Source organism: Lolium perenne, chromosome 4 (genome assembly GCF_019359855.2).
Source record: "Lolium perenne isolate Kyuss_39 chromosome 4, Kyuss_2.0, whole genome shotgun sequence".
In the NCBI taxonomy this organism is placed as follows: Eukaryota; Viridiplantae; Streptophyta; class Magnoliopsida; order Poales; family Poaceae; genus Lolium; species Lolium perenne.
In genome coordinates this window covers 129,605,006-129,630,838 of record NC_067247.2, presented here as the reverse complement: position 1 = coordinate 129,630,838, position 25,833 = coordinate 129,605,006, and the positions used below count along the sequence as shown (strand labels likewise).

General features: G+C 47.3%; 2 protein-coding genes and 1 pseudogene across 2 annotated transcripts; 2 read left to right on the top strand and 1 right to left on the bottom strand.

Annotated features, from left to right (window-relative positions):
• Window positions 1-297: 297 nt before the first annotated feature.
• On the bottom strand, window positions 298-1,679 carry LOC139839118 (F-box protein At5g49610-like). Its single transcript, XM_071829164.1, has 2 exons — window positions 960-1,679; window positions 298-876 (listed from the first exon to the last, which is right to left on the bottom strand). The coding sequence occupies exons 1-2, from the start codon at window positions 1,677-1,679 to the stop codon at window positions 298-300; spliced, it is 1,299 nt and encodes a 432-aa protein (XP_071685265.1).
• A 6,997-nt stretch (window positions 1,680-8,676) lies between these two features.
• LOC127293889 (glycerophosphodiester phosphodiesterase GDPD6-like) lies at window positions 8,677-11,748 on the top strand (annotated as a pseudogene).
• Window positions 11,749-17,353: 5,605 nt separating this feature from the next.
• On the top strand, window positions 17,354-20,050 carry LOC127293888 (glycerophosphodiester phosphodiesterase GDPD6-like). The gene is made up of 7 exons (XM_051323597.2): window positions 17,354-17,542; window positions 17,897-18,080; window positions 18,203-18,277; window positions 18,519-18,628; window positions 18,753-18,971; window positions 19,058-19,213; window positions 19,283-20,050. The coding sequence occupies exons 1-7, from the start codon at window positions 17,357-17,359 to the stop codon at window positions 19,517-19,519; spliced, it is 1,167 nt and encodes a 388-aa protein (XP_051179557.2). The 5' UTR covers window positions 17,354-17,356; the 3' UTR covers window positions 19,520-20,050.
• Window positions 20,051-25,833: the final 5,783 nt, after the last annotated feature.

Genomic DNA, 25,833 nt, shown 5'->3' with positions numbered 1-25,833 from the left:
ACATAGTGGCGGTAAAGCATTCGTCACTCCGAAATTGAGCAACATCAACAATCAGAGTATCTACCTCAGAGTATTGCAGACATGCACAATACTGGCTTTACTCGAGATGTAGTAGAATTTGCATATTTATTATATATTTGAGACCACGCAGAGAATGGACAAGTTGCTGCCAATACTTTCCTGAGCATAACTCCTGCAACCATTTACATCAAGAAAGAGTAGATGAGAGGACAAACTTCATCCAGTTCATAGACAAGACAACTAGAGCAACAAGGAATAAACAACTCTCTCCAGCCATCAGATGAAAGACCAAGCATTCAAAGGGGCATCCTGCAGTGCTGAAAAGAAGCTATGTTGAACAAGGCTTTGCTTGATCCTATGTGTAGCTGGAATGATGATGCCATCGTCCAACTGCAAACTTGTCAGCAATTTCCCATCAGTGTCAACAAGAAACAGAGTTCTTCCAGAATTGTAGAGCACAAACACATCCCTCTCCTCATGTACAACCAGCACATCCCGGCGCCCATGCCTCGTTATCTCTGCCACTGGCAATTGGACATGGTATCTATGGGACCAGACCTCACTATCATAGTCCTCCATCGACCAGATATCAACAGTCGCGATGGTATCGTTGCAGCTGTAGATGCCAAGTGCGCCATCCACCTCATACAGATAAGCTGTGCTTGTCTGAACGACTGGACCGCGCATCAGCCGGAACAACTCGGATGTGGTGTCGAACACCGTTATGGTCTTCTCACTCTGATCCTTCTTCACAGGGAGCGGCCACCAACTCCAATGCAGGTTACCACTGACCAGGACAGATGCGTCGAAGAAGGCCGCCTGCTCTGGCGGACGCCCTACCCTCCTCGGCCGCACCTGGTTGCAGCCCAATGCGAAGACGTAGCAGGGTTCTTTCTCACGGCACAAGCCCCTCATGCGCAGTAGCAGCCGGTACTCACCGGTAGGAGGATGCCGATATAGCCCCGTGACATGGAAGTCTTGGGGTCTGTTTGGATCGTAGCCGGCCACTGCCAAGCCAAAATTTTGGCGTTGACTGCGGGCGTGGGCTCTCGTTTGGATTGACGCCAACTTCTTAGATCCCTGCCAAAATTTTGGTTCCTGCGTTCACTTTTCAGCCAGCTCCTGGGCGAAACAGCGGCGGCAAAAAGCTTCGCCAAATAATTGGCGCGCCCCAGTTTTGGTAAGGCTGACCCGGGCACCATCCAAACAGGCCCTTGAATCTCCGGGACTTGACCAATCTGGCGCGTGGTTGGGTTACAGATGAAGCCACGCTCGATATAAGGGGAGAACGTACAAACTGAGAGGAGGAGGAGGCCATCGCGGGAGGTCTGCACTGTGATGGCAGTGGAGTCGTCAATCTGGACGACGGGCTGGAGCTGGGCCTCGGGGGCGGCAGCCCGGTGGTGAAAGGCGCGGAGGTCGCCCCATGTGCAACCGCGTTGGCGTCTGCTGAGGAGGACGAGGGGGAGGGAGGGCTGGTGGAGGTGGTTTTCCAGGAGGAAGTCGCGGGTGGAGGCGAGGCGGCGCCAAGGGCGGCAGACTGCGCGGCAACGCACGACGTCCTTGGCCGGCAGGCGCACCAGGATCTCCCAGCCGAAGATCTCCTCGGGAAGACCGAGGCATGCCGGATTTGGTTCTATTCTCGGGAGGCCCGCCATGGTCGCCGGCCGAATGCTCAGCGATCAATTCTCCGGAAGAAGATGAATGGATGTGTGACCATGGACGGTGGATTAAGATCAAGGCTAACGGCAACAGCCGGCCACCGCGCACGGAGTCTGGCGACAAGAGCCGATGGGAAGCCGCACGGAAGGTGCGGAGGCGACACAAGAATTTAAGAGGAGGCCGGTGAAGCACATGGAAAGCGCAGCCGGCGACGCCGACGGTCACTCTGTGCGCATCTAGGGTTTGACACAGGGGCGCGTGCGGGGGAGCAGAGCACAACAGCGGCCGGGAATCGGCGGAGGAGACCGATACCAAGTGGCAACGGTGAGCGGCAGCAGCAGGAGGTGGCGGAAACGGCCGGGATCGGCGGAGGCGGCGGCCTTTCCGTTGTGGAGCAGAGACAAAATGGATCGGGAGAGATGAGGCAGAGCCAGAGCAAGAGATTGTGTGCGAGAGGAGGTTGAGACTTGAGACCGAGGCATTGAAAATAGAGAAAAAAACAATAGAGAAAAAAAAAATTGCTCTGAAATATAGATATTGAATCGTTGTGTTTTCTTACTTTTCTTTTAGAAAAGAATTTTTTTTGACAGTTTTGGCAAAGAAGTTTGAGACCAGGCTTGCCATCGAAACCGCCATGGCGTCAGACATCGCCCCAACTAAGCCATGTTACCGAGACCCGCCGCCATCGATGTGGTAGAATCCATGCCGCTCCACCTCAGAACCCCTCCCGTCTACTCCAAAACGATGCCCCTAGGAGGGACCAGACAACGGCATCGGGTGTCGCCAACGTTCGATCGTGGAGACCTAGCTCTATGGTTTCCCCCGGAGCAAGCGCCCCTTTATGCATTGTGCGCAGCGGCCAGATGTCCCCACGCCTCTTAGTCTTCATCTCTCCGAAGTACGAGCTCCAAGACAATACCTCCATTAAAGTAAGTGGCGTCAAACGCCGCCATATTTTGGTTTGGCTAGCCTGATGCAAGGTTTACCTCGGAGCTCATCGGGATCCCCACTATGACGATGCCCTCAAACGAGATTAGCATTGCCTGCATATGTCGCCGCATTATCCACATCGAAAGAGTCGGCCAAAGGATTTCTCTCCAGTGGTAGTCTTCCAAACAAGGAGATGTTGAGGCACATGGTTTCTACTCATCAGCGACTCCCATCAACACAGTGAATCCGTCCAACCAACCTAATTAGAGATGCCACCAATGGCAACGAGAAGATCCTGATGCACCTGCCTGGGATCCGATCGTTGGGTCGTCCTCCATGGACACAACCGGCCGCCGTGCCATCAAAGCCACTCGGACCTGCCACTCATCTCAGATCTCCGCTGCTCTGGCAAGAAGTAGCGCGAGGCCCCTGCCGCCCTTAGGTTTTTGCTTGTTGATGATAACTTCATATTTGATTAATTTTTCCCTAACTTTTTCATTTTAGTATCACGTTATATGCTCTTTGGCATTACAACAAAATATAAATATATAGATATTTGCTAAACAAAATTGATAAAATATAAATACGTGGAATTTGGAGATTGAAATTTAGGGAGACCTTCAACTAGCAACTAGCCCAATCATGGCACAATTTCATTGAGCATAACGACTCAAGGCTCTTGTTAGCAGGTAGCACTGTGGCATGTTTGTCTCATGGTGAAACAACCACTGGCTAAAAAGGGAAACATCCGGATGCAAAGTGGACACATCCACGGACTTGCCCACATTACCTGCATCAGGCGCAAATGCAATGTGCGGGCTTTGCAGGTGCATGCGTCCGCTACTGCAGCTTCCTGCAAAGCCCGGCATGTTTTGAAGGTTAGGGAGGCCCCAGTGAATTAAACTGCATCTAGCGAGTGCACACACTACACAACGTGAACTCACGCTTGCTGGTGCGCAGCTGCATGGGCGACCTTGATGCCAGAACCACGGGGTCACTTAACGCAAAATATGAAACTCATGCACGAAGCAAAACATATGGGAGTTAAAACTAGCACAAACACAGAAACACCAGAAAGGTTTCATAAAAGACAAACCTAACATGCATGTTGCAACATTCCCTTTCACTGGTAGAAAATAGGGCTTATGTTTGAAGCTGTCTGGAGCTTTAGCACCGGTTGTGCTACGAATCCAGACTAAACGGTGCATTAGCACCGGTTCGAGCGGCCAGAACTTTAGCACCGGTTCATGCGGGACCTTTAGCACCGGTTCGTGCCACGAACAGTTGCTAAAGGGTTGAGGTCAGCCGTGTGGCCTTTAGCACTGGTTCGTGGAACGCACCGGTGTAAAAGGTCGAACCGGTGTAAAAGGCTTTCTGGGTTTTTTGCTCCCCACGCATCCCACCACCCCCCGTGGATCATCTTTTTTTAGCTTTGTAAAATACAAAAGAAAATGATAAAAAAATTCAAAAAATAAACCTAATATTAGGGGAAATTAAAAAATTTGAATTTTGCTTTTTGTTGCAAATTTTTTTTAGAAAAAGGTAAAATGGCATTAACTTTTGCATACAACATCGGGAAAAAATTATAATATATCAAAATGATCGTGGGAGAAAGTTACATCCGAATGAAAATATGAAAACATGAAGATATTAGTTTTTGCCAGAAATTCAGGATTTTTTATTTTTTATTTTTAAATAAATTTAAATTAATAATTCCTTCCTGCATAAAGATTACTATTACTTAACCATAAAGGTTAGCCAATTTTTAGATTTACAAATTTTCAGGTTTTTGCATCAAAATTATTGTTTATTTATTTATTCAAGATTATTATTACATCATTACTTTTATTTATTAAAAGAATTATTTAGAATTCAAACAATAAAGAAGTGCGATATCATGACCAACTTGTTAATGGGATTGATATGATAGTAATATAAATAACATGCGCGTGAAGCACTTGGAAGTCGGATGGGAAGAAACTCGGAAGTTAAGCGTGCTAGTGTTGGAGTAATTTGACTAGAGATTAAGTGTTGTTTGAGACTAAACTTGTCAAATAACTAAAATACTAGAAAAGGAAAAAAATAGAAAAAAAGAGGGAGTGGGAAATAATTAGAAAAAATGGCACCGGTAGCGGGTTCTGCCGCGGCAGACCCTTTAGTACCGGGCGGGCGCTTGGCAGCCGCCACGTGGTACCCCTTTAGCACCGGTTTGCAACACAACCGGTGCTAAAGGGGGAGCCTTTAGCTCCGATTGCGTTGCATCGGTTGTGCAACCGGTGCAAAAGCCCCTTACATACCGGTGCTATAGGCACGTTTTCCACTAGTGTTTCTATGGTAAGTGTTGGACCAAATCACTATACCACACAAGTACTCCAGCGTTCATAGACACTGCCAATAAACCGACACGTCTCACTGGCAGCAGTTTCTCCTTGAATAGGCAATGGACTCCGATCGGTGATGGTGACAAGGCTACTTCCTCTTGTTCATCGAGTTCTCCTTTGCCACCGATGAGTGTAAGTTGTGGTGGTAGGTTGACAACATAGTTGTAGTGGCGGGATGAAGTTGTAATCCACTTTTGGTAATGATCATGCTTGCTCCTCTTAGTTACTGATTTGGTCCGAACTTGTAATGCTTTCTTACGACTTCGTTGATAATTACGAATGTTTCTTACTTGTTCTTCTTGTGGCATGTTAATGGTATGTTGTGTTCAAAGGGAGGCATCCATGAATCTACAATTCATGGAAACTCTGCCAAGAGCAAGTCAAATGGTTTCTTCGACAACAGCTACAGAGGATATGATACTTTCGATGAGACACAAGAGGAGTACTAGACCTTCTTGGCTGATAAGGATATGACTCATCAACCAATGCATCCTGCCAATGGCTCATTAGCCAATGCCTATTCTAGCTAAGCATTTAGAATAAGAAGCACCTCGGGTACGATAGAGTAGGGTGAAAGATTTCATCATCGTCGAACTGATCATGGTGATCATTAAGTTCTTGTTCTTCTGATTCATCTATGATCAGATGTATATGCAATGGCATGGCAAAATCACCGTATTTGAACCATGGAAAGATTATGAGAGTCTCATGTGTGCATCCAAACAGGAGTGTATTAGCAGAGGTAAAATAGGCTTTGTGCATGCCACCATACAAAGGGGAGTTTAGTTGCCCACCCTTAGCAGAAAAACCTTCGCATGCCACCAAAAGAAGTGCCAAAAGTGGCCCCAAACTCGTTTGCAACGGGCTAACATTTATTAAGCCTGCCACACGAAACGCAAAATTTCGCCTAGGCTACAAAATGCTCCCCAAGTATTTTGGCACCCGCAATCGACCATAACTTGGCTTCCTCAAGAATGCAATGGATTAGTGGAAGACACAATGACATCGTTGAAGACGTCAAGAAGACCTTGAAGCAACCATAACTTGATGTTCCCTTTATGTTATTCCATAGTTTAGTTTCTATATGAAAGAAGATCTAACCTTTAAAATTCGTAAGTAGTATGCATTCATCAGAATATCTAACCAATTTGTATTTAATAGTTTATTTTCTCTAGAGGAAAAGGTCAGTACGCAGGTCATGACACAACCTAATGTTTATGTTGGTCATTCATTCTTCCGCCATAGGTAAGGGTACGTGTTTCTAATCTTTCTTATTGGAACAAGATGTCTTACCATGTGCAATAACAAATGTTATCCTTGTAGCGACTAATGTGTGCACAAACTTCTCCGTCATACTATGTGTTGCAATTATTACCGTTCTCATTTACCGTGTGATGGTTGTTTACAACATAAACTTCGTCGATCATGCCAATGGCACTAACATGGTGCCAGACAGCTCATCTTCCTCGTCCTCCCTGCGCTCGCACCTCAGCACGCGTCCTCCATCAAGACTCCGCGGCTCCGCACCACCGAGACCCACCGTTGTCGATGCGGTAAGAACCAGACGGCTCCACCTTAGAGCCCCACCAGTCAACATATGCTCCAAAGATGATGCCCCAAGGGGAGAATGGCGCAGCGCATCGCCATCGTCCGATCTAGGAGGCCTGGATCTAATGTTTCCTCCGGAGCAGCCCGAGTGAGAAGATGATGGTTGTGTCGACGATGCCTTAAAAAAGGTAACGACGCATAGACGCCACCATCACCCTCCATGACCGAAGTTTGAACTCGGTTTTCACCAGCAGTCATGCCTTCCTAACTGACAACCAGTTGGATCCGTGTGAGGCGCACACATCTGCCGGAACGCCAACGAGGCTCCAACAACCCATCACCGCCCCCTCCATGCATTGTCGACCACCATGGATCAAGTCAACGACGGATCTGAGCGGGAGTCGGATCCACGGCCGCCACCTCCATCATCGCCAGACAGCATATGCCACCGGCCATGGGGAGGACCGCAATCGCCGGCGGCATAACCCATATACAACACACCAAAATATTAAAATTGAAGGGTGTGCATACCGGTCTCTTGGATTTATCGTCGCGTCGGTGTCGTGGCCATGGTCCTGGTCGTGTTACGCTAGACGTTGGAGAAGGTGTCCGCCTCGAAACCAATTCACAACAGCGACGCTAGGAATGGATCAATGGCGATGCCGCTGGTCGGTGGCCGCACTGGTCGCATGAGACTGGCCGTTAGGAACGACGGAGAGGAGAGAGGTGGTGGATTAGCTTCGAAGACTCAGAGCAAGAGATCGTGGGGTAGGGGAACCACATCGAACGGGTCTAGACTTGGGCTTTGGGTCCAATGGTTTAGTTACTAATTTGCGCTAAGTGTACAGTTACGCTTTAAGATCTGTGCAAATTTTTTTTGGAAAAGCACAGAAGCACATTGCTTCACAAAATAATTATGTTTCAATTATGTTTTATTTTTATTTCATTTTTGATAAAGGGAATATATTAATATTAGAAGATACCAATTACACATAGCCTCTGCAACAACGCAATACCCTAATGACAAATACGGATACACACAACCCAAAAAGAGAAAGGGAATACTAAGAAATTATTATTTTTATTTCATAATTTTGTGAGAGGATTGAGTCAGTCACACTTCACTGTTGTAGGTACCGGCAACTGCAAAAAGAGGTTTTCCATGGATGCCGTGGTCGTAGAGTGTGTGCTTCTGCGGGCCTTCTTTCCAGTGTGTGTCTAGAATCTTCCCTGTGTCACTAGCGCAACCTGCGTGTTATGTGTAATGTGTCAGTCATGAGATAAGTCCTTGTCTCTCATACCAGTGAATGCGCCTGTAGACAGTTGAGTATGGTGTATATGCTAGCTTCCTTGGGAATGGTACTATTGGAGTTCGTTGTCACCTCTTCTCTTACAATATTGACCTGACCTCCTGGGCAGATTTTGAGCTTTTTTTGTCGAAAAGGAGGAAAAGCCCAAAATGATCTGTTTAGATCACCACAATTGGCGATCTACATACATCCTTTAGACGGAGCATTTCTGTTCAGCTCTAGTTGCAATTTGTCTTCCAAACTCTAGCCTGGAAGAATGGTCCATGTGGTGATCAGTCTGGGAACTTTGATATAAATCAAAATGAAAATCATTGATATTCGTAGCATGACTCCTACGCTTGGATATCCGATTGATGAGACGGATATGCTTGGGCGTAATTCCAGCAGTTGGCATGTTGCATTGTCTCGCCAACTATCATGCAATGAAGTCACGAAGTCAGAAGTATCTTTCCCCTGTACAGTCTCCGTCAGGCCCAGCCTAGTCCACTCGGCAGCATTACAACCAGTGTGGGTGTGACCTATGGACGCTCAGAGTCGATTCAATGGTCTTCATTGACGGCTGAAATTCTTGACCAGTGCATCGCATCATTTTGTACAACTGATAACAACCTACCTGCATAGAGACACTGTCGATGCCGAAGAGGAAGATGACTTGTTTGTGCTTTTCCAGCAAATTGCTACTGCGGTCAGCTTCATTCTCCAACCCTTTCTGAAAAGAAAAGAAAGCATACTGTCTTGGCAAAAAAAAAAAAAAAGTCGAACTAACACGAGGTGGAGTATTGCTGTCAAATGGGAAAAAAAATAGAACACGAGGTGGGGTCTTATATATATAGGAGAAGTCTAGCGAGAAATAGCGTTGCGAATTACAAGAAGAAAGGCCTGCCTCCTAGGCAGCCCTGTGGTTCTTAAAGGCTCATCGACGAGGAAGCGGCAGAAGGGGAAGGAAGGAAGGAGGCAGCAGAAGCGCCATGGCTTCGCTCTGTAAGCACAAATACCTCACTCTTTTTAGTCCTGTACACCCCCATTTTCTTTGCTCTCCAACCCCGCATCTCTCTCTCATCGTGAAAAAAAAATCTTTTCTGGCGTTTAGCCTGTTTTCAGTTCTCACTGCTCTGTCTTTTTTGTGAGATAACAATTGTCGCTGCTCTTCTTGGCAAGAATAAGAATAAAAAAAACTACTCTTTAGCTTTTTACGGGATAACTGCTATATTTTCCCGAGGTGCGACTGAAATTACAGAATTCATCTTTCTGTTTTATCATTAAGGCATACTCAGTATTCAAATCAGCTTTCTCTGATCCTATACGGTTTACTTGTGCATTCTTCAGCTTCTTTGTTGTTGTTGGTAGACCGAGAATACAAATGTTGCCTTTCTGTTTAACTGAATCAGAACCTCGCCAAGGGGTTCATCTGTCGTGAATAGTTAGTCAGTTTCAAGATAAAGTTGATTGAATGCCATCTTTGATGACAGGGCACGTTTCTGTTGTTGTTTTTGTTGTCCTTGTACTTCTTGGAGGATCTGATGCCAATCCAGCTTCCCCTCACCGTAGTCAGCTTGATGTGAACCACAAGAAGCCGCTACAGACATTCAGACCTTTCAACATTGCCCACAGGGGTTCCAATGGCGAAATTCCTGAAGAGACTGCGGCAGCCTATTTGGTAACTATCGATTTAGTCCTCAATTACCAGCATCCAAATATTTCTCAATCTTTTTATATAAAGATATATTTTCAAGTGGCCCATGAAACTCGGTTGTATTTAGTGTTGACCCTATTAGTTTACAGTATAATATCAATCTATGACTAGGCAGTCACATGTCCAACCATATTAAAATTACTTGTATGCTGAAACAATATCTTGGATACCATGTTCAGTTATTATTAGCATACGATAGAGATTCTCAAAGATTGAAATCCAATATATTAATGCAAACCTGAATGTATGAATTGGTACGTTCTCACAGAGGGCTATCGAGGAAGGTGCAGACTTCATAGAGACTGACATACTTGCGTCAAAGGATGGGCATCTGATATGCTTTCATGATGTAACCCTCGATGCCACGACTGACATCGCTGACCGTGCAGAGTTTGCTGGCAGGAAGAGAACCTATGAAGTTGAGAGAGCAAATGTGACCGGATGGTTTGTTGGTATGGAAATTGTGAACAGCTTGTTCTATTGCTATTTCTAGCTCATTTTGTTGCTGTGAATCTACTCTTGACTCTTGGAGTTCCCTTTGCTTACAGTGGATTTTACTCTAAGCGAACTGAAATCACTGAGGGTGAAGCAACGCTACACATTCAGGGATCAACAGTACAATTGTATGCTTTGTCTTTTCTATTTATTTATTTTTAATTTTCGAATACTACTGCCTTGTACACTGCTCATGTTCATAGCAATAGTCGAATAAATTATGTTAATGTCAGATCTCATTCACATTTCTTGATCTTCATTGAACACAACCCCATTTCTTTACCTAAGAAAGGAACCACATCTCTATCTGTTGCACTTGCTAATATTTTTCTCATACTATATTGCAGGGAAGTACAAGATCATTACATTCGATGAGTTTATCCTGATTGCACTTTATGCTGAGAGGGTAGTTGGAATATACCCAGAGATCAAAAGTCCTATTTTCATTAACCAATATGTAGGTGACTTCAACCTCACCAACTCCTGAGAGCAGTTTGTTCGCTTAAGGATGAACCGACTTTATTCTAGAGATTTTTTCATGGAATTAACTGCATGACTATATTGGATGATCATTTAGGTAAAGTGGTCTGGTGGCAAAAAGTTTGAGGACAAGTTCGTGGAGACACTTCAAAAGTATGGCTACAAAGGCGAATACATGTCTGAAGATTGGCTCAAGAAGCCATTATTCATCCAATCATTTGCTCCAACTTCACTCATTTACATCTCAAACATGACAAACTCTCCGAAACTGCTTCTAATAGATGACACCACAGCTCGGACTCAAGATACCAACCAGGTATTCAAAATCATCAAAAGGCAGTGTATTTTTTTTCCTACATTTCAAAAATATTTTTCCAACGTGCAGTCATACTCTGAGATAACTTCGAATGGTTATCTCACATTCATAAGGAACTATGTAATTGGGATTGGTCCATGGAAGGATACAGTTATTTCAGCAGTAAGTAACCATTTAGGACATCTGACTGATCTTGTGGCACGAGCGCATGCTCTGAATCTTCAGGTGAGTTGTCTGAACTGTCAAGTGTTTTATCTTAGATTACATACGATGCTAAATTAATAAAAATATCCGTATGCATCTTTTCGATGCAGAGGCTGGGAGTCTTAACTTCCATTTTGAAAAAAAATACGATGCTGAATTAATGATGCATTGCAGGTCCATCCATACACATTCCGAAACGAGAACTCATTCTTGCACTTCAACTTCCACCAAGACCCTTATGCCGAATATGAGTACTGGATCAGCATAATTGGCGTTGACGGCCTGTTCACCGATTTCACCGGAAGTCTTCACAGGTATCAGCGGTGGACAGCTCCGCACCAAATGAAATGAAAGACTGCCCAGGCACTCCTTCGTGAGATCTCCTACATGCTAAAGGATGATGGATACTAATCTTAGGTTGGCAAGCCTGTATACAGCACCCTTATGAGATTGGTATCATTGTTTCAACCACCGAGAAAAAGGATTGGTGTAATGACCACCGAGAAGAAGGAAGTACATGAAAGATAGCCTAATGTACTTCCTTTTTTGTGAAGCCAACACTTGAAACACTATTTTCTTCTTAAAACAATTGCGGTATATCATCAATATGATTCTCGTTCAAAGAGAAATTGTTTTGTGCTGGTGACCTAAACAAGTTCTTATAGTACTCAGTTATATATATAAACCTTCAAATTTTTGTCTTGATCAGGTTGAAGAATCCTTTTTCTTTCAATGTTTTCAATTAGCTATTAGATGAAAATATTTTTTATTATTTCCCCTTGTACATATTTAACTTTAGAGCGTTGAACCCACTTAGTCTCTTCATCACGTCTAAGTTTTGATAAGATGAAATTGGAATTCCTCAGTGTATCCAACTCTTTAATTTTTTTCTAAAATGGGAAGCCCCAGCCTCTCCATCAATCGATGTATATTGCCTTATCTAACTCAATAACAGTAAAGTGTAGTCGTTCTTCCCCATTTCTATAAACATCGATGTGGTTACGAGCCCATCCTCTGATAGAATGGCTCACAAGTCTAATCTTATTTTGCCATCTCTCACTTGGGCTTGCCCCGTATTAATAGAATTCCATTCAACTGCAATTAAATCATAACCATCTTGTTGTAACCACGATAATTTGAATGAAAAATGTGATTATTCCCCGGGTGAGCCTGATCATCTGAATCATTTTACAATGGTGTTTGATCCGATCCCAACCTATTTAGAATATTAAACATCACCAATGGAAGTTTTTTGTTCTCACTTACACTAGCTAGAACTCTGTCTAGCGTCCCGTATGTGTCAGAGGGTATCTATGTGGCTGGCCCAAGTTGAGTTGCCTTCCCAAGAGAACTATCGCTCTTATGAATATATAATTTGAGCATAGTATGCAATTTTTATTTGCAAAAGTGAGCTCAGGCTCCAGGGATTTGTCGAAAATCCAAAAAGGGAATTTCAAAACTTCATACAATTCTTTTCTGAAATAAGCTAATTCTGAAAGATGACCGGAGGGGAAGCCTCAAAAACAGGCCAGGGTTTGCGATCACAATTCCAGTAGTTGCCATGTTGTAATATCCCTTCAACTACCATGCAATAAACTCAGAATTACTCTTTTTTAGGAAAATATCACGTGATCTCAAGCTATACATGATACCACCCTCAAAATTCAAAATTATAAGGTTTTATTTTTTTAAAGACATTGTGAGTGTTGACAAGATTTGTGTTTACAGTCCCTAAAATTTTCTAAACCAAATTCGAAATACACACAGAGAAACAAAAAATAGAGATTGATTGTGAATAGTGTCATTTGTGCTTTTGTCTTTTTGCGGACACTATTCATGTTGGATTTGTCTTTTTCGTTGCTCTCTTTCCATTGCGAATTTGGTTCTGAAAATTTTAGGGATCGTAAACATACATCTTTTGAACACAATTTTAAGAAGGTGTATCATGGTATCCCTGTGTAGCTTGGGATCATTTGATGCTTTCCCCACTTTCAAGGGTACAGTACGTCTCCATCAGGCAGTACTAGTATACTACCCTCATCTATTCAGCATTTCAATCAGTGCGGGCGTGGTCCTATTATACGCACGGAGATTTATTCAGTGTTGTTCATTGACCGATGACAATATTGTACTAAAACTGACAGCATGTTGTACAACTGACAGAAAGAAATCAAGCTGTGTTGGCGAAATAAAAGAAAAAGATATCAAACTAACACGGCCTGGAAGACGAGCTGGAGTATTAGATAAGGCCACTGCTTCCATACACCCCCAAACTCACAATCACATAAACGTACCGAGCCGAGCTGATCCGATTATTTTTTGTAAGCCAATTCGGCTCGGCTCGAGAGCCGCAGACAAGACCTTACCTGACCGAGCTAAAAACGAAATTTGAGCAGGACAGGATTCGAACCTCCGGACGCCAAAATACTGCGATAGCCAACTTGGCTGCGGAATGTTCGTGTCATAGGTCTACAAGAATTGGTTAAATACTTTAGTTTGTCGAACAGATTATTAATAATTGTCCACTATAAAAAAATTAGAAAATATGTGGCTGAAGGGATTCGAAGCTACATCTTCCAGGCAAGAGACAAGGAGCAAAGCCACTGAGCCACATATCAATTTGTCATTGGAGCATAATGAGAGCTCATAGAAACTTAGCGGGAGACGTTAATTAAATTTCAAACGGAAAGCTTCATACTACAGGCGGTACGCGACGGTGACAAAGTTTTCAACCGTTTTTTGACCCTAAAATTTAGGACAAGATTATTCAAAACTAATTCTAAAAAATTACCAACATGAAATTGAAATACTGGTGTGTGCGTCGGGGTGTTGGGTGCAGAGCAAGGTGCTATCATATGATGGCTGAAGTGGAAGAGTCGAGAAGAGAAGCAGGACGACATGAGATCGAGCCGGAGGTCGGGGGCGAGCGCGACCATCGGAGTTTGAGTACCCTCGTATTATGCATCTTTAATATATTTTACGTGGAGCTGAGTGCACAACACGGAACAAATAGAACAACACGCCATAGTTTAAAATTGAGCATCAAATCATTAAAAATTAATTTTAAAAAATTAGCAACAAGAAATTGGAATATAGAGGAAATCATTTAAAAAACAATTTTAAAAACCGCCGCAGCCGCATCCCTGGGCGCCTCCATCGCCGCCACAGCCGCATCCCTGGGCGCCTCCACCGCCGCCACAGCCACAGCCCTGGACGCCTCCACCTCCAGCACCACCGACGCGTCCGGCGTACGCTCCCCCGGATGGCAACTGGCCGTGGGCGGTACCGGAGCTCATCGTGCTCGACAGGGACGACGAGCAGCATTAGGCGCACGCGTTTAGGTTTTTTTTTTCATGTGTTAAACTATGTAAATTATGTTTTCATATTAAAAAAATGTTTCGGCCAAAAAATGCGTCGTGCCGCTGGAGCCACCCCGACGCAAACGGACGCGCGGTCAATTTCGACCATTTCGGCTTACGCAAACGGACGCGCGCGGACATTTCCGGACGCTAAAATACGTCGCGCCGCTGGAGATGCCCTTAGCACTCTTGGGACATGTGGATCCACATATGTCTACCCTACCACCTTTGGAATATGTGGATCAACATGCACCACTCCTATTTGACCCGCTAGGTCTACCCTTACCACCTTCGACACATGTGTAGACCCACATGCAACCCTCCTTACGAGATATATAGGTTTGCCCATGCAACCCTCCGTAGTTTTGTTCATCGGTTAAACCGCCGGTTCACTCTTTTTATTTGCCGGTTTTTAATAAATAGAATAGTATAGAAATATTAATAGTCTATGAGAAAATTCAACCTATTTAATCCCTACGTGTAAGTACGATAGAAAGCAATATCGTGTCAGCTGGATAACGCAAACGCCCTGCCCTGCTGCCTGCTGGGAGGTCGGAAGTTCGAATCCTGCCCCTGGAATTTATTTATCTTTTGCGTGAGTCATTTGTTAAAATGCTCAGTTTGGTGCGTTTATATAGGCTTTTCTTCTTCTATAAACATAAATCTAGATATAGCTCATTGGCTATGCTTCATGTGTGTCTCCTGGGATACCCTGGGTCGAATCCTGGCAGCCACGCATTTCCGTATTTTTTACCACTATGATACCCTTTCGCTCTTGGGGGTGTATGGAAGCAGAATTCTAGGTAGAAATAGCGTATCTTCCGAGGCAGGGCAGCCAGCCATGCGCTATTTAAGGGCATCTCCAACCGGGAGACCCATCCCGCGCCCGCGCGTCCGGATGGGTCCAGCTGGACAAAAACCCGGCCCAGCGCGCGGACCCATCCCTAAAACGGATGCCCGCGGCGTCCGGATCGACGCAAACCCGGCCCAAATCTTGGCCGGGTTTGCGTGGCTGCGGACGCGAAAGGCTGGTCGCTCGCGTCCGCCCCTTGTCCGCCCCTGGTCCGCGTGTCATAGGCATAAACAATATTTTTCATTAAAAAGAACTCATTACATTTTTTTGTAGCTACTACTTCTATCCTAAATACGTACGGGGCCGGCGGGCTCGCCGGCGACTCCTCGCCGGCGAGCCGTCGGGGCCGTGCATTTCACTCGACGCGGGCGGCCTGTACGCGTGAGAATTCCACTCCAGCTTACGGGCTGGGTGGCGTGTCGGCGGCGGCGCGGGCGGTGGCGCGGGCGGCGGCGGCGCGGCGGCTTGGGCGGAGGCCATCATCCTCCTCCTTTCCGTCCGCGCACCTCGGGCGCGCTCGCGCTCCGCCTCTGCGGCGGAATCATCCGCTTCCCGCATAGCTCCACCTCCTGCAGAGCGGCGCGTTCCACGGCGGTGCGCGCCTCCCGAGCGGACGCGGGCGGGGGCACGGGCCTCGTGGTTCTCCTGCCGCCGGCGCATGCGCTCTTGCCGGCCGCGCTCCGCCGACTCAGCATCCTCCCGGGCGTGCCGCTCGGGCGACGACATCTGGATGAGGTGACGGGCTGCTCGCATAGCGAGCAGCTCGTTCTTCTGGCCGAGGAGGTCGCCTAAGCGGCGGCGGCCGGCCCGCGAATGCCCTCGTGCTCCTTCGTCACGCGCGTGAGGTCGGCGAGACGCTCCTCGATGGCGGCGTTGATGTTCGCCGGCGCGAGGTCCTCCTCGTCGACGGGCTCCTCCGCGGCGGCCGCCCTCCTCCGCGGCCTCGTACCGGCCCGTCCGCGGTCTCGTGCCAGCCCTCGCGGCCGCCTCCACCATCTCCGCGTCACCGGCCTTCTTTGCCGCCGCCTCGGCAGCGACGCGGAGCGCCTCGTCGTCGGCGACCCACCGCGAGTCCGCGCGCTCCTCCTCCTCCGTCCGCGGGAACCTGGCCCGGGCGGCGAGGGAGAGCTTGGCCCATGTGGCCTGCAGGGTGCGCGGCATGGTGCCGGAGAAAGGTGGAGGGGAGATGATGGTGTTGCGGTCTGTGTGAGACCGCCGCCGTCTTTTATAGCCGGCGGCCTGGCGGGAAACTTGGGCGCTCGCGCGCGCCAACGGCGTTTTCGCGCGCGCGGGAACCTTGGTGCGCGCGGGAACTTTCCCGCGCGTTCCACCGCCCACCATGGCTGTCCCGTCGAGGCCTGCCATGGCGCAGCGCCGCGCAAGGAAGACGAACCACGTGGCGTCTCTTTGGGTCGCCGCGTTGGGCGCCGCGTGCGACCCAAATGGATACGCGGACGCGGGCCGCTGTCCGCGTGTCCGCGCGGCGACCCAAACGGCCCAAAACGGACGGCCCAGCGCGTCCGTTTGGGTCGCGCGGTTGGAGATGCCATAATAGCTCATCGCCGAGGAAACAACTAAGGGCATGCAGCAGGTGGGAGGGCAAGCGGAAGCGCATGGCTTCGCTCTGTGAGTACAAACAGTTACAGTACCTCTCTTTCGGTCTTGTACTGTTGTACATCCCATTTTCTTTGCTCATCTGTCTCTCTCGCTCGCTCTCTCAAAACTTCTCTGTAGCTCCGTCCTTCTCTTTTTCGAGGTTCTGTGGCTCCTTTCTCACTTCTCACATGTCGTTTCTTTGAGATAATTAACCATTATCACTGCTCTTCTGCGAAACATCAATTTTATGTGAGTGTATTCTTATGATAGTGCTCAGTATTAAATCAGATTTATATGATCCTCTACTATACTTGTATGTGAATTCGATATATAATGCATATGTTTTCCCCAAGTACTGATGCATTATTCAGCTTCTTTGTTGTTTTTGCTAGACCAAGAATACAAATTTTGTCTTTCTGTTTAACTGGATCAGAAACTCGTCATGTAGTTCATCTACCTCTAATAGTTAATTATTTTGAAGATGCTGGTTGATTGAATGTCACTTTTGATGACAGGGCATGTCTCTTTCATTGTCCTTGTACTCCTTGGAGGATCCGATGCCAATCCAGTTGCCCCTCACCAGAGTCAGCTGGATGTAAACCACAAGAAGCCACTACAGACATTCAGACCTTACAACATTGCCCACAGGGGTTCCAATGGCGAAATACCCGAAGAGACCGCAGCAGCTTATTCGGTAACTAACAATGCAGTCCCCAACTACGGGGATCAAAATGTCGCTCTGCTATTTTATATATAAATATATATTGCTCGTATCTGCAAAAGAATGAGAGTCATATAGATATGATTTTAAGTGAACCATGAAACTTAGCTGTAGTAGTATTAAGTATTAAACCTATTAGTTCTGAATATAATATAAAGAAATATATGATACCAGTCACATGCCCAACCATAATAAAATGAGTTTTATGCTATAGCGATATCTTTGGAGATCATGTTCAGATTATGATTAGCGTACTGATAGAGCTTCTCTGAAGACTGAAATCCAATATCTTAATGTAAACCTGAATGTACGCATTGGTTGTTGCAGAGGGCGATTGAGGAAGGTGCAGACTTCATCGAGACTGATATACTTGCGTCAAAGGACGGGCATCTCATATGCTTTCATGATGTAACCCTCGATACAACGACTGACATCGCTGACCGTGCGGAGTTTGCTGGCAGGAGGAGAACCTATGAAGTCGAGAGAGCAAATGTAACTGGATGGTTTGTTGGTATGTGAAACTCTGACCACCTTGTCCAGTTTTCCTGTTGCTATTTTTTTGGACAGAAGTTATGTTGCTATTTCTGTGGCTGTGAATCTAGTTTTGACATTTGGAGTCCTGTTTGCTTACAGTGGATTTTACTCTAAGTGAACTGAAATCTCTGAGGGTGAAGCAACGCTACATATTCAGGGATCAGCAGTACAATTGTATGGTTCGTTTTCTCTAATTATTGCTTTCTTAGTTTTTGTGTGCTACTGCCTTATATACACTGCTCATGTTCAATAAAACCCTGTTAATGTTACCAGTATGCCAATTGGATTTCTTCCGTCATTTATTTACCCTATTTTCTTAGGGAACACACAACCATATTTTCCATTTTACTTAAGAAAAGAACTCTATCTCTTTTCCTTTGCACTGGTTAATAATATTTCTCCTTCTGTACTGCAGGGAAGTACAAGATCATTAGATTTGATGAGTTCATCATGATTGCACTATATGCTGACAGGGTTGTTGGGATATACCCAGAGATGAAGAATCCTATTTTCATTAACGAGCATGTAGGCGACTTCGACCTCACGAACTCATGAGAACAGTTTGTTTACATAAAGAAGGAACCAACTTTAACGTAGAGAAAATTCTTCTTGAAACTTCACTATATGACTATATTGGATAATCATGTAGGTGAAGTGGTCAGGTGGCAAAAAGTTTGAGGATAAGTTTGTGGAGACACTTATGAAGTATGGCTACAAAGGCGAATACATGTCTGAAGATTGGCTCAAGCAGCCACTATTCATCCAATGTTATGCTCCAACTTCACTCATTTACATCTCAAACATGACAAAGTCCCCAAAACTGCTTCTCATCGATGACACCACGGTTCGGACTCAAGATACCAACCAGGTAATAAAAATCAGCAGCAAGCAGTGGCGTTATTCTTTTCTACGGAAAAACCTAGTTTTCAAACAAAATTTTGCCAAAACGTGCAGTCCTACTATGATATTACTTCGGATGATTATCTCAAATTCATAAGGAAGTATGTAACTGGGATTGGGCCATGGAAGGATACAGTTGTTCCCCCAGAAAATAACTATTTAGGGCGACCGACTGATCTTGTGGCACGAGCGCATGCTCTGAATCTTCAGGTGAGTTTTCTGAGATGTCAACTGATTGGTCTTAAATTGCATACCATGCTAAAGCATGATGCATTGCAGGTCCATCCATACACATTCAGAAACGAGAACTCATTCTTGCACTTCAACTTCCACCAAGACCCTTATGCTGAATATGAGTACTGGCTCAGCAAGATCGGTGTTGACGGTCTGTTCACCGATTTCACCGGCAGCTTACACAAGTACCAGGATTGGACAGCTCCACACCAAATGAAGGCAAAGAATGCAGAGGCACTCCTGTATCAGATCTCCTACATGCTGAAGGACGATGGATACTAAGCTTTGGTTGGCAAGTCTGTATACAAACCCCGTTATGAGATTGGTTTCGTTGTATCGATCACTGAGAAAAAGGACTGGTACTGTCACTCTCTGTAATTGTTACCTTTATATCATCACAGGAATGCTCACTACGGGAGAAACGCCGTGTGCCGACGGCCAGGCCATGTGCCGACGGCCAAATGTCGGGGCCGTCGGCACAGAAGCGTTCGTCGACCGGCGACGGAGCTGCCCGTCGGCGCACAGTCACCGTCGGCACACCGCGTGCGACACCGACGGTCACCGTCGGCGCCAAATGGACCGTCGGCACAGGAAGCTAGTGCCCGAAGGTCACCGTCGGCACTGTGACGGCCGTCGGTACATGCGCTGACACGGTGGGCCCAGCCGTTAACTGTCACGGAGCCGTCTGAACTGTGCCGACGGTAGCCCTCGGCGCAACGGTGGCCGTCGGCACATAGACTGACAGGTGGGTCTTTCTAATGTTGTGCCGACGGTGACCCTCGGCGCAACGCTGGCCGTCGGCACATAGAATGATATGCACATTTTTGTTTTTCCATTTTTTTGCATCAAGAGATAATTATTACCCATATAATTATTAATCCCAATCATTTTTTTTGTTTATTTATTTCTCACTGCTATTTTGGCGAACCCTTTTGCGGGAAACCTATATATATGTATAAGGGCGGTATAGAACCCCTTCGCCAGAAATCGAACCTCGGAGGGGGTGAATGGCCCCAAAACTTGTGTGTGTACACATGGCATGCATAAAAGTGATACATTTAAGAACTTAAGACCCACACACGATACAAAATACTTAAATAACTAGACTCACACACATACCAAAGCGCTTACAGAACTAGACCCACACACGAACCGAAACAGTTAAAGAACTACACCCACACAGAGGAAGCAAAACACTTAAAGAAACTACACCCACACACATGAACCAAAACACTTAAAGAACTAGATCCACACACAAACCAAAGCATTTAAAGAACTATACCCACACACGAACAAAGCACTTAACACTGGGTCGACACATGACCCGCTAGACACACGGACTCGACACACACATATTAATCAGAGAAGTCGAAATCTTCATCCTCGCTGGGGGTGTCCTCTGAAGCGGTGGTTGTGAGGTTCCACAACCACCGTTCATCATTCTCCCCCCATGTCGACGCCTCTCCTTTGGCGTACTCTGCTTCAACCTCGGCCTTCCTCTGCCGCTTTCCCGCCCTCCTCTCTCTCCTGTACGTCTGCTTCTCCTTCCAGAATGCGCGCGTTGCCTCGACGTCTCCGGGATGGTCTCTGCGCCACTGTGCCATGAACTGCTCGTCCGCCTCGGTGGTATCAATCCGCCGCTGGCCAGCCCTGTACCGCCGCGCTTCACCCTGTGAGCGAAGTAGTGGCTCAGTAGAGAGACTCTGAGCTTCCGTCAGAGACCTGACCTCCGGGAAGTTCATTTCGTGGCGCGGCCGACCAAACCTCCAAGCCGCAACGTCGTATGCGCGGGCAGCAACCTCCTTCGTGTAGAAGGTGCCGAGCCACACACGCGTACCACCGGCGGTGATTTCAGCCGCGAAATGTCCCGCAGGCCGCAGGCGAACGCCGATGAAGCCCGTGTTGCTACGGCGACGAGGAGCCATCTCAGTGGCAGCTCAGCTCAGAGGATTTTGTGGTTCTATTGGATGAGAGAAGTGATGAAGGGAGAAATGTTGCTGGTGCTGTTAGTGGAGAAGCCATGGCTATATATAGGCCGACGAGGGGCTGAAACGGCGGGAAAACATGGCGGGAGAGAATGGGCGGGAAAGGGTGGGCGGGAAAAAAGGGTGGGAGAGAAGCAGCGGGAAAGGGTGGGCGGGAAAAAAGGGCGGGAGAGAAGGAGCGGGAAAGGGTGGGCGGGAAAAAAGGGCGGGAGAGAAGCAGCGGGAAAAGGGTGGGCGGGAAAAAAAGGGCAGGAGAGATTCTGCATGTATAGGGGGGAACTCCCTCGGAGGTGAACCGGAGAGAACCTTGGGATCATAGGGTATGATCCTTGTTTCCACATGTACCTATGACCTAACCAAGCTCAAACGTAGGCATACGCCCACCGGGGGACCCCCGATGGGATGCAGTCAAAGGGGTAGACGGCGCGGTCAACAGAACTAGGGTTTCGTCAGAAATGGAGCATCGGACCTAGGGAATGGCCCCAAAAGTTGTGTGTGTCCACATGGCATGCACAAAAGTGATTTGAGATGGTTCTATATCCAATGCTACCCCCTCCGGGTGTGCCGGGATCCTCGTTCATGGGTTTAATAGACTTTGGCAGATTCTGCATGTATAGGGGGGTACTCCCTCGGAGGTGAACCGGAGAGAACCTTGGGATCATAGGGTATGATCCTTGTTTCCACATGTACCTATGACCTAACCAAGCTCAAACGTAGGCATACGCCCACCGGGGACCCCGATGGGATGCGATCAAAGGGGTAGACGACGCGGTCAACGTAACAAGGGTTTCGTCGAAATCGAGCATCGGACCTAGGGAATGGCCCCAAAAGTTGTGTGTGTCCACATGGCATGCACAAAAGTGATTTGAGATGGTTCTATATCCAATGCTACCCCCTCCGGTGTGCCCGCTTCTCGGACATGGGGTTCCTACACTTAGGCGGATTCTCGCATGTATAGGGGGAACTCCCTCGGAGGTGTACGGAGAGAACCTTGGGATCATAGGGTATGATCCTTGTTTCCACATGTACCTATGACCTAACCAAGCTCAAACGTAGGTATACGCCACCGGGGGACCCCGATGGGATGCGGTCAAAGGGGTAGACGGCGCGGTCAACGTAACTAGGGTTTCGTCGAAATCGAGCATCGGACCTAGGGAATGGCCCCAAAAGTTGTGTGTGTCCACATGGCATGCACAAAAGTGATTTGAGATGGTTCTATATCCAATGCTACCCCCTCCGGGTGTGCCGGCTCCTCGGACATGGGGTTCCTACACTTAGGCGGTCTGCATGTATAGGGGGACTCCTCGGAGGTGAACCGGAGAGAACCTTGGGATCATAGGGTATGATCCTTGTTTCCACATGTACCTATGACCTAACCAAGCTCAAACGTAGGCATACGCCCACCGGGGGACCCCCGATGGGATGCAGTCAAAGGGGTAGACGGCGCGGTCAACAGAACTAGGGTTTCGTCAGAAATCGAGCATCGGACCTAGGGAATGGCCCCAAAAGTTGTGTGTGTCCACATGGCATGCACAAAAGTGATTTGAGATGGTTCTATATCCAATGCTACCCCCTCCGGGTGTGCCCGGCTTCTCGGACATGGGGTTCCTACACTTAGGCAGATTCTGCATGTATAGGGGGGAACTCCCTCGGAGGTGAACCGGAGAGAGAACCTTGGGATCATAGGGTATGATCCTTGTTTCCACATGTACCTATGACATAACCAAGCTCAAACGTAGGCATACGCCCACCGGGGGACCCCCGATGGGATGCAGTCAAAGGGGTAGACGGCGCGGTCAACAGAACTAGGGTTTCGTCATAAATCGAGCATCGGACCTAGGGAATGGCCCCAAAAGTTGTGTGTGTCCACATGGCATGCACAAAAGTGATTTGAGATGGTTCTATATCCAATGCTACCCCCTCCGGGTGTGCCCGGCTTCTCGGACATGGGGTTCCTACACTTAGGCAGATTCTGCATGTATAGGGGGGAACTCCCTCGGAGGTGAACCGGAGAGAGAACCTTGGGATCATAGGGGATGATCCTTGTTTCCACATGTACCTATGACCTAACCAAGCTCAAACGTAGGCATACGCCCACCGGGGGACCCCCGATGGGATGCAGTCAAAGGGGTAGACGGCGCGGTCAACAGAACTAGGGTTTTGTCAGAAATCGAGCATCGGACCTAGGGAATGACCCCAAAAGTTGTGTGTGTCCACATGGCATGCACATAAGTGATTTGAGATGGTTCTATATCCAATGCTACCCCCTCCGGGTGTGCCCGGCTTCTCGGACATGGGGTTCCTACACTTAGAGCGGTCTGCATGTATAGGGGGGAACTCCCTCGGAGGTGAACCGGAGAGAACCTTGGGATCATAGGGTATGATCCTTGTTTCCACATGTACCTATGACCTAACCAAGCTCAAACGTAGGCATACGCCCACCGGGGGAACCCCGATGGGATGCAGTCAAAGGGGTAGACGGCGCGGTCAACAGAACTAGGGTTTCGTCAGAAATCGAGCATCGGACCTAGGGAATGGCCCCAAAAGTTGTGTGTGTCCACATGGCATGCACAAAAGTGATTTGAGATGGTTCTATATCCAATGCTACCCCCTCCGGGTGTGCCCGGCTCCTCGGACATGGGGTTCCTACACTTAGGCAGATTCTGCATGTATAGGGGGGAACTCCCTCGGAGGTGAACCGGAGAGAACCTTGGGATCATAGGGTATGATCCTTGTTTCCACATGTACCTATGACCTAACCAAGCTCAAACGTAGGCATACGCCCACCGGGGGACCCCCGATGGGATGCAGTCAAAGGGGTAGACGGCGCGGTCAACATAACTAGGGTTTCGTCAGAAATCGAGCATCGGACCTAGGGAATGGCCCCAAAAGTTGTGTGTGTCCACATGGCATGCACAAAAGTGATTTGAGATGGTTCTATATCCAATGCTACCCCCTCCGGGTGTGCCCGGCTTCTCGGACATGGGGTTCCTACACTTAGGCAGATTCTGCATGTATAGGGGGGAACTCCCTCGGAGGTGAACCGGAGAGAGAACCTTGGGATCATAGGGTATGATCCTTGTTTCCACATGTTCGAGGAGACTGCCAAGCAGATGACATGGCATAAGACCGGGATAAGATTGCAGGACGAGAAGAAACGGGTACCCATGGTACATCCATCTGATGGTCAATCATGGAAGCACTTCGATGAAAAGCACCCAAATGAGGCAAGTGAGGCTCGGAATGTTAGAATTGCGATAGCAACCGATGGATTCAACCCATATGGTATGTCGACTGCCGCGTACAGCTGCTGGCCCGTGTTTGTTATTCCGCTCAATCTCCCTCCTGGAGTCGTAATGCAAAGGAAGAACATATTCTTGTCGATGATCCTTCCAGGGCCTGAATATCCAGGGAAGAAATTGAGTGTCTTAATGCAACCACTTGTGGATGATTTGCACCACTCGTGGCATCACGGTACATTGACATACGACCGAGCATCAAAGAGAAACTTCATCATGAAAGTTTGGTTCCACTATTCGATGCATGACCTACCCGGGTACGCCCTATTCTGTGGGCATAGTACAGCTAGTAAGTTTCCATGCCCAGTGTGCAGGCACGAACTAGAATTCAGGCACCTAAAAGCTGGACACAAATATGTTGCCTTTGACAAACACCGCAAGTTCCTCAGTCCAGGGCATCGGTTCAGATCTGACAAGAAAAACTTCACGAAAGGCGTAGTTGTGCTTGAACATAAAGAAATACCAAAGTTCAATGGTGCAACTGTTGATGCTGAGCTACGTGCTCTCCAGCCTAGTAAGGAACCCGGCCACCAATTTGAGGGATATGGTAAAACGCACAACTGGACTCACATAGCAGGCATAACAGAGCTCGAGTATTACAAGGACCTTGAACTTCCCCATAATATCGATATGATGCACACCGAAAAGAATTGTGTGGAGGCATTCCTTAACATCTGCTGCAACATACCAGGCAAGTCAAGGGATAATGTTTCAGCTAGAGTCGATATTGAGGAGATATGTGACAGGGTGGCTCTACACATGCAGCCTCCTGAGGGCAATCGAAAAGGTTGGTTAAAGCCGCATGCCAAGTACTGTCTTGATAGCGCCGACAAGAAGGAGGCATTTACGTGGCTCAAATATGACGTGATGTTCCCTGATGGTTATTGTTCGAATATGAGTAAGGGAGTCAATCTTGCTACAGGAAAAATAAACGGGCTCAAGAGTCACGACTATCATATATGGATTGAGCGGCTGATGCCGGTGATGCTTCGAGGGTATCTCCCCGATCATGTATGGCGAGTGCTTGCGGAGGTGAGCCATTTTTTCTGCACAGTCTGTGCTAAGCAGATATGTACCGAGGTGATTGAGAAGCTGCAGGAGCAAGTGCCGGACATGCTATGCAAGTTAGAGATGATATTCCCCCCAGGCTTCTTCACTCCGATGTTACATCTCATCGTGCATCTCGCCAACGAGGCACTCTTGGGGGGACCGGTGCAGTATCGGTGGCAGTTTTGTATTGAGAGGGAGTTCAAATATATTCGGTACAAATGTGGAAACAAAAATAAGATTGAAGCATGCATAGCTGAGGCAA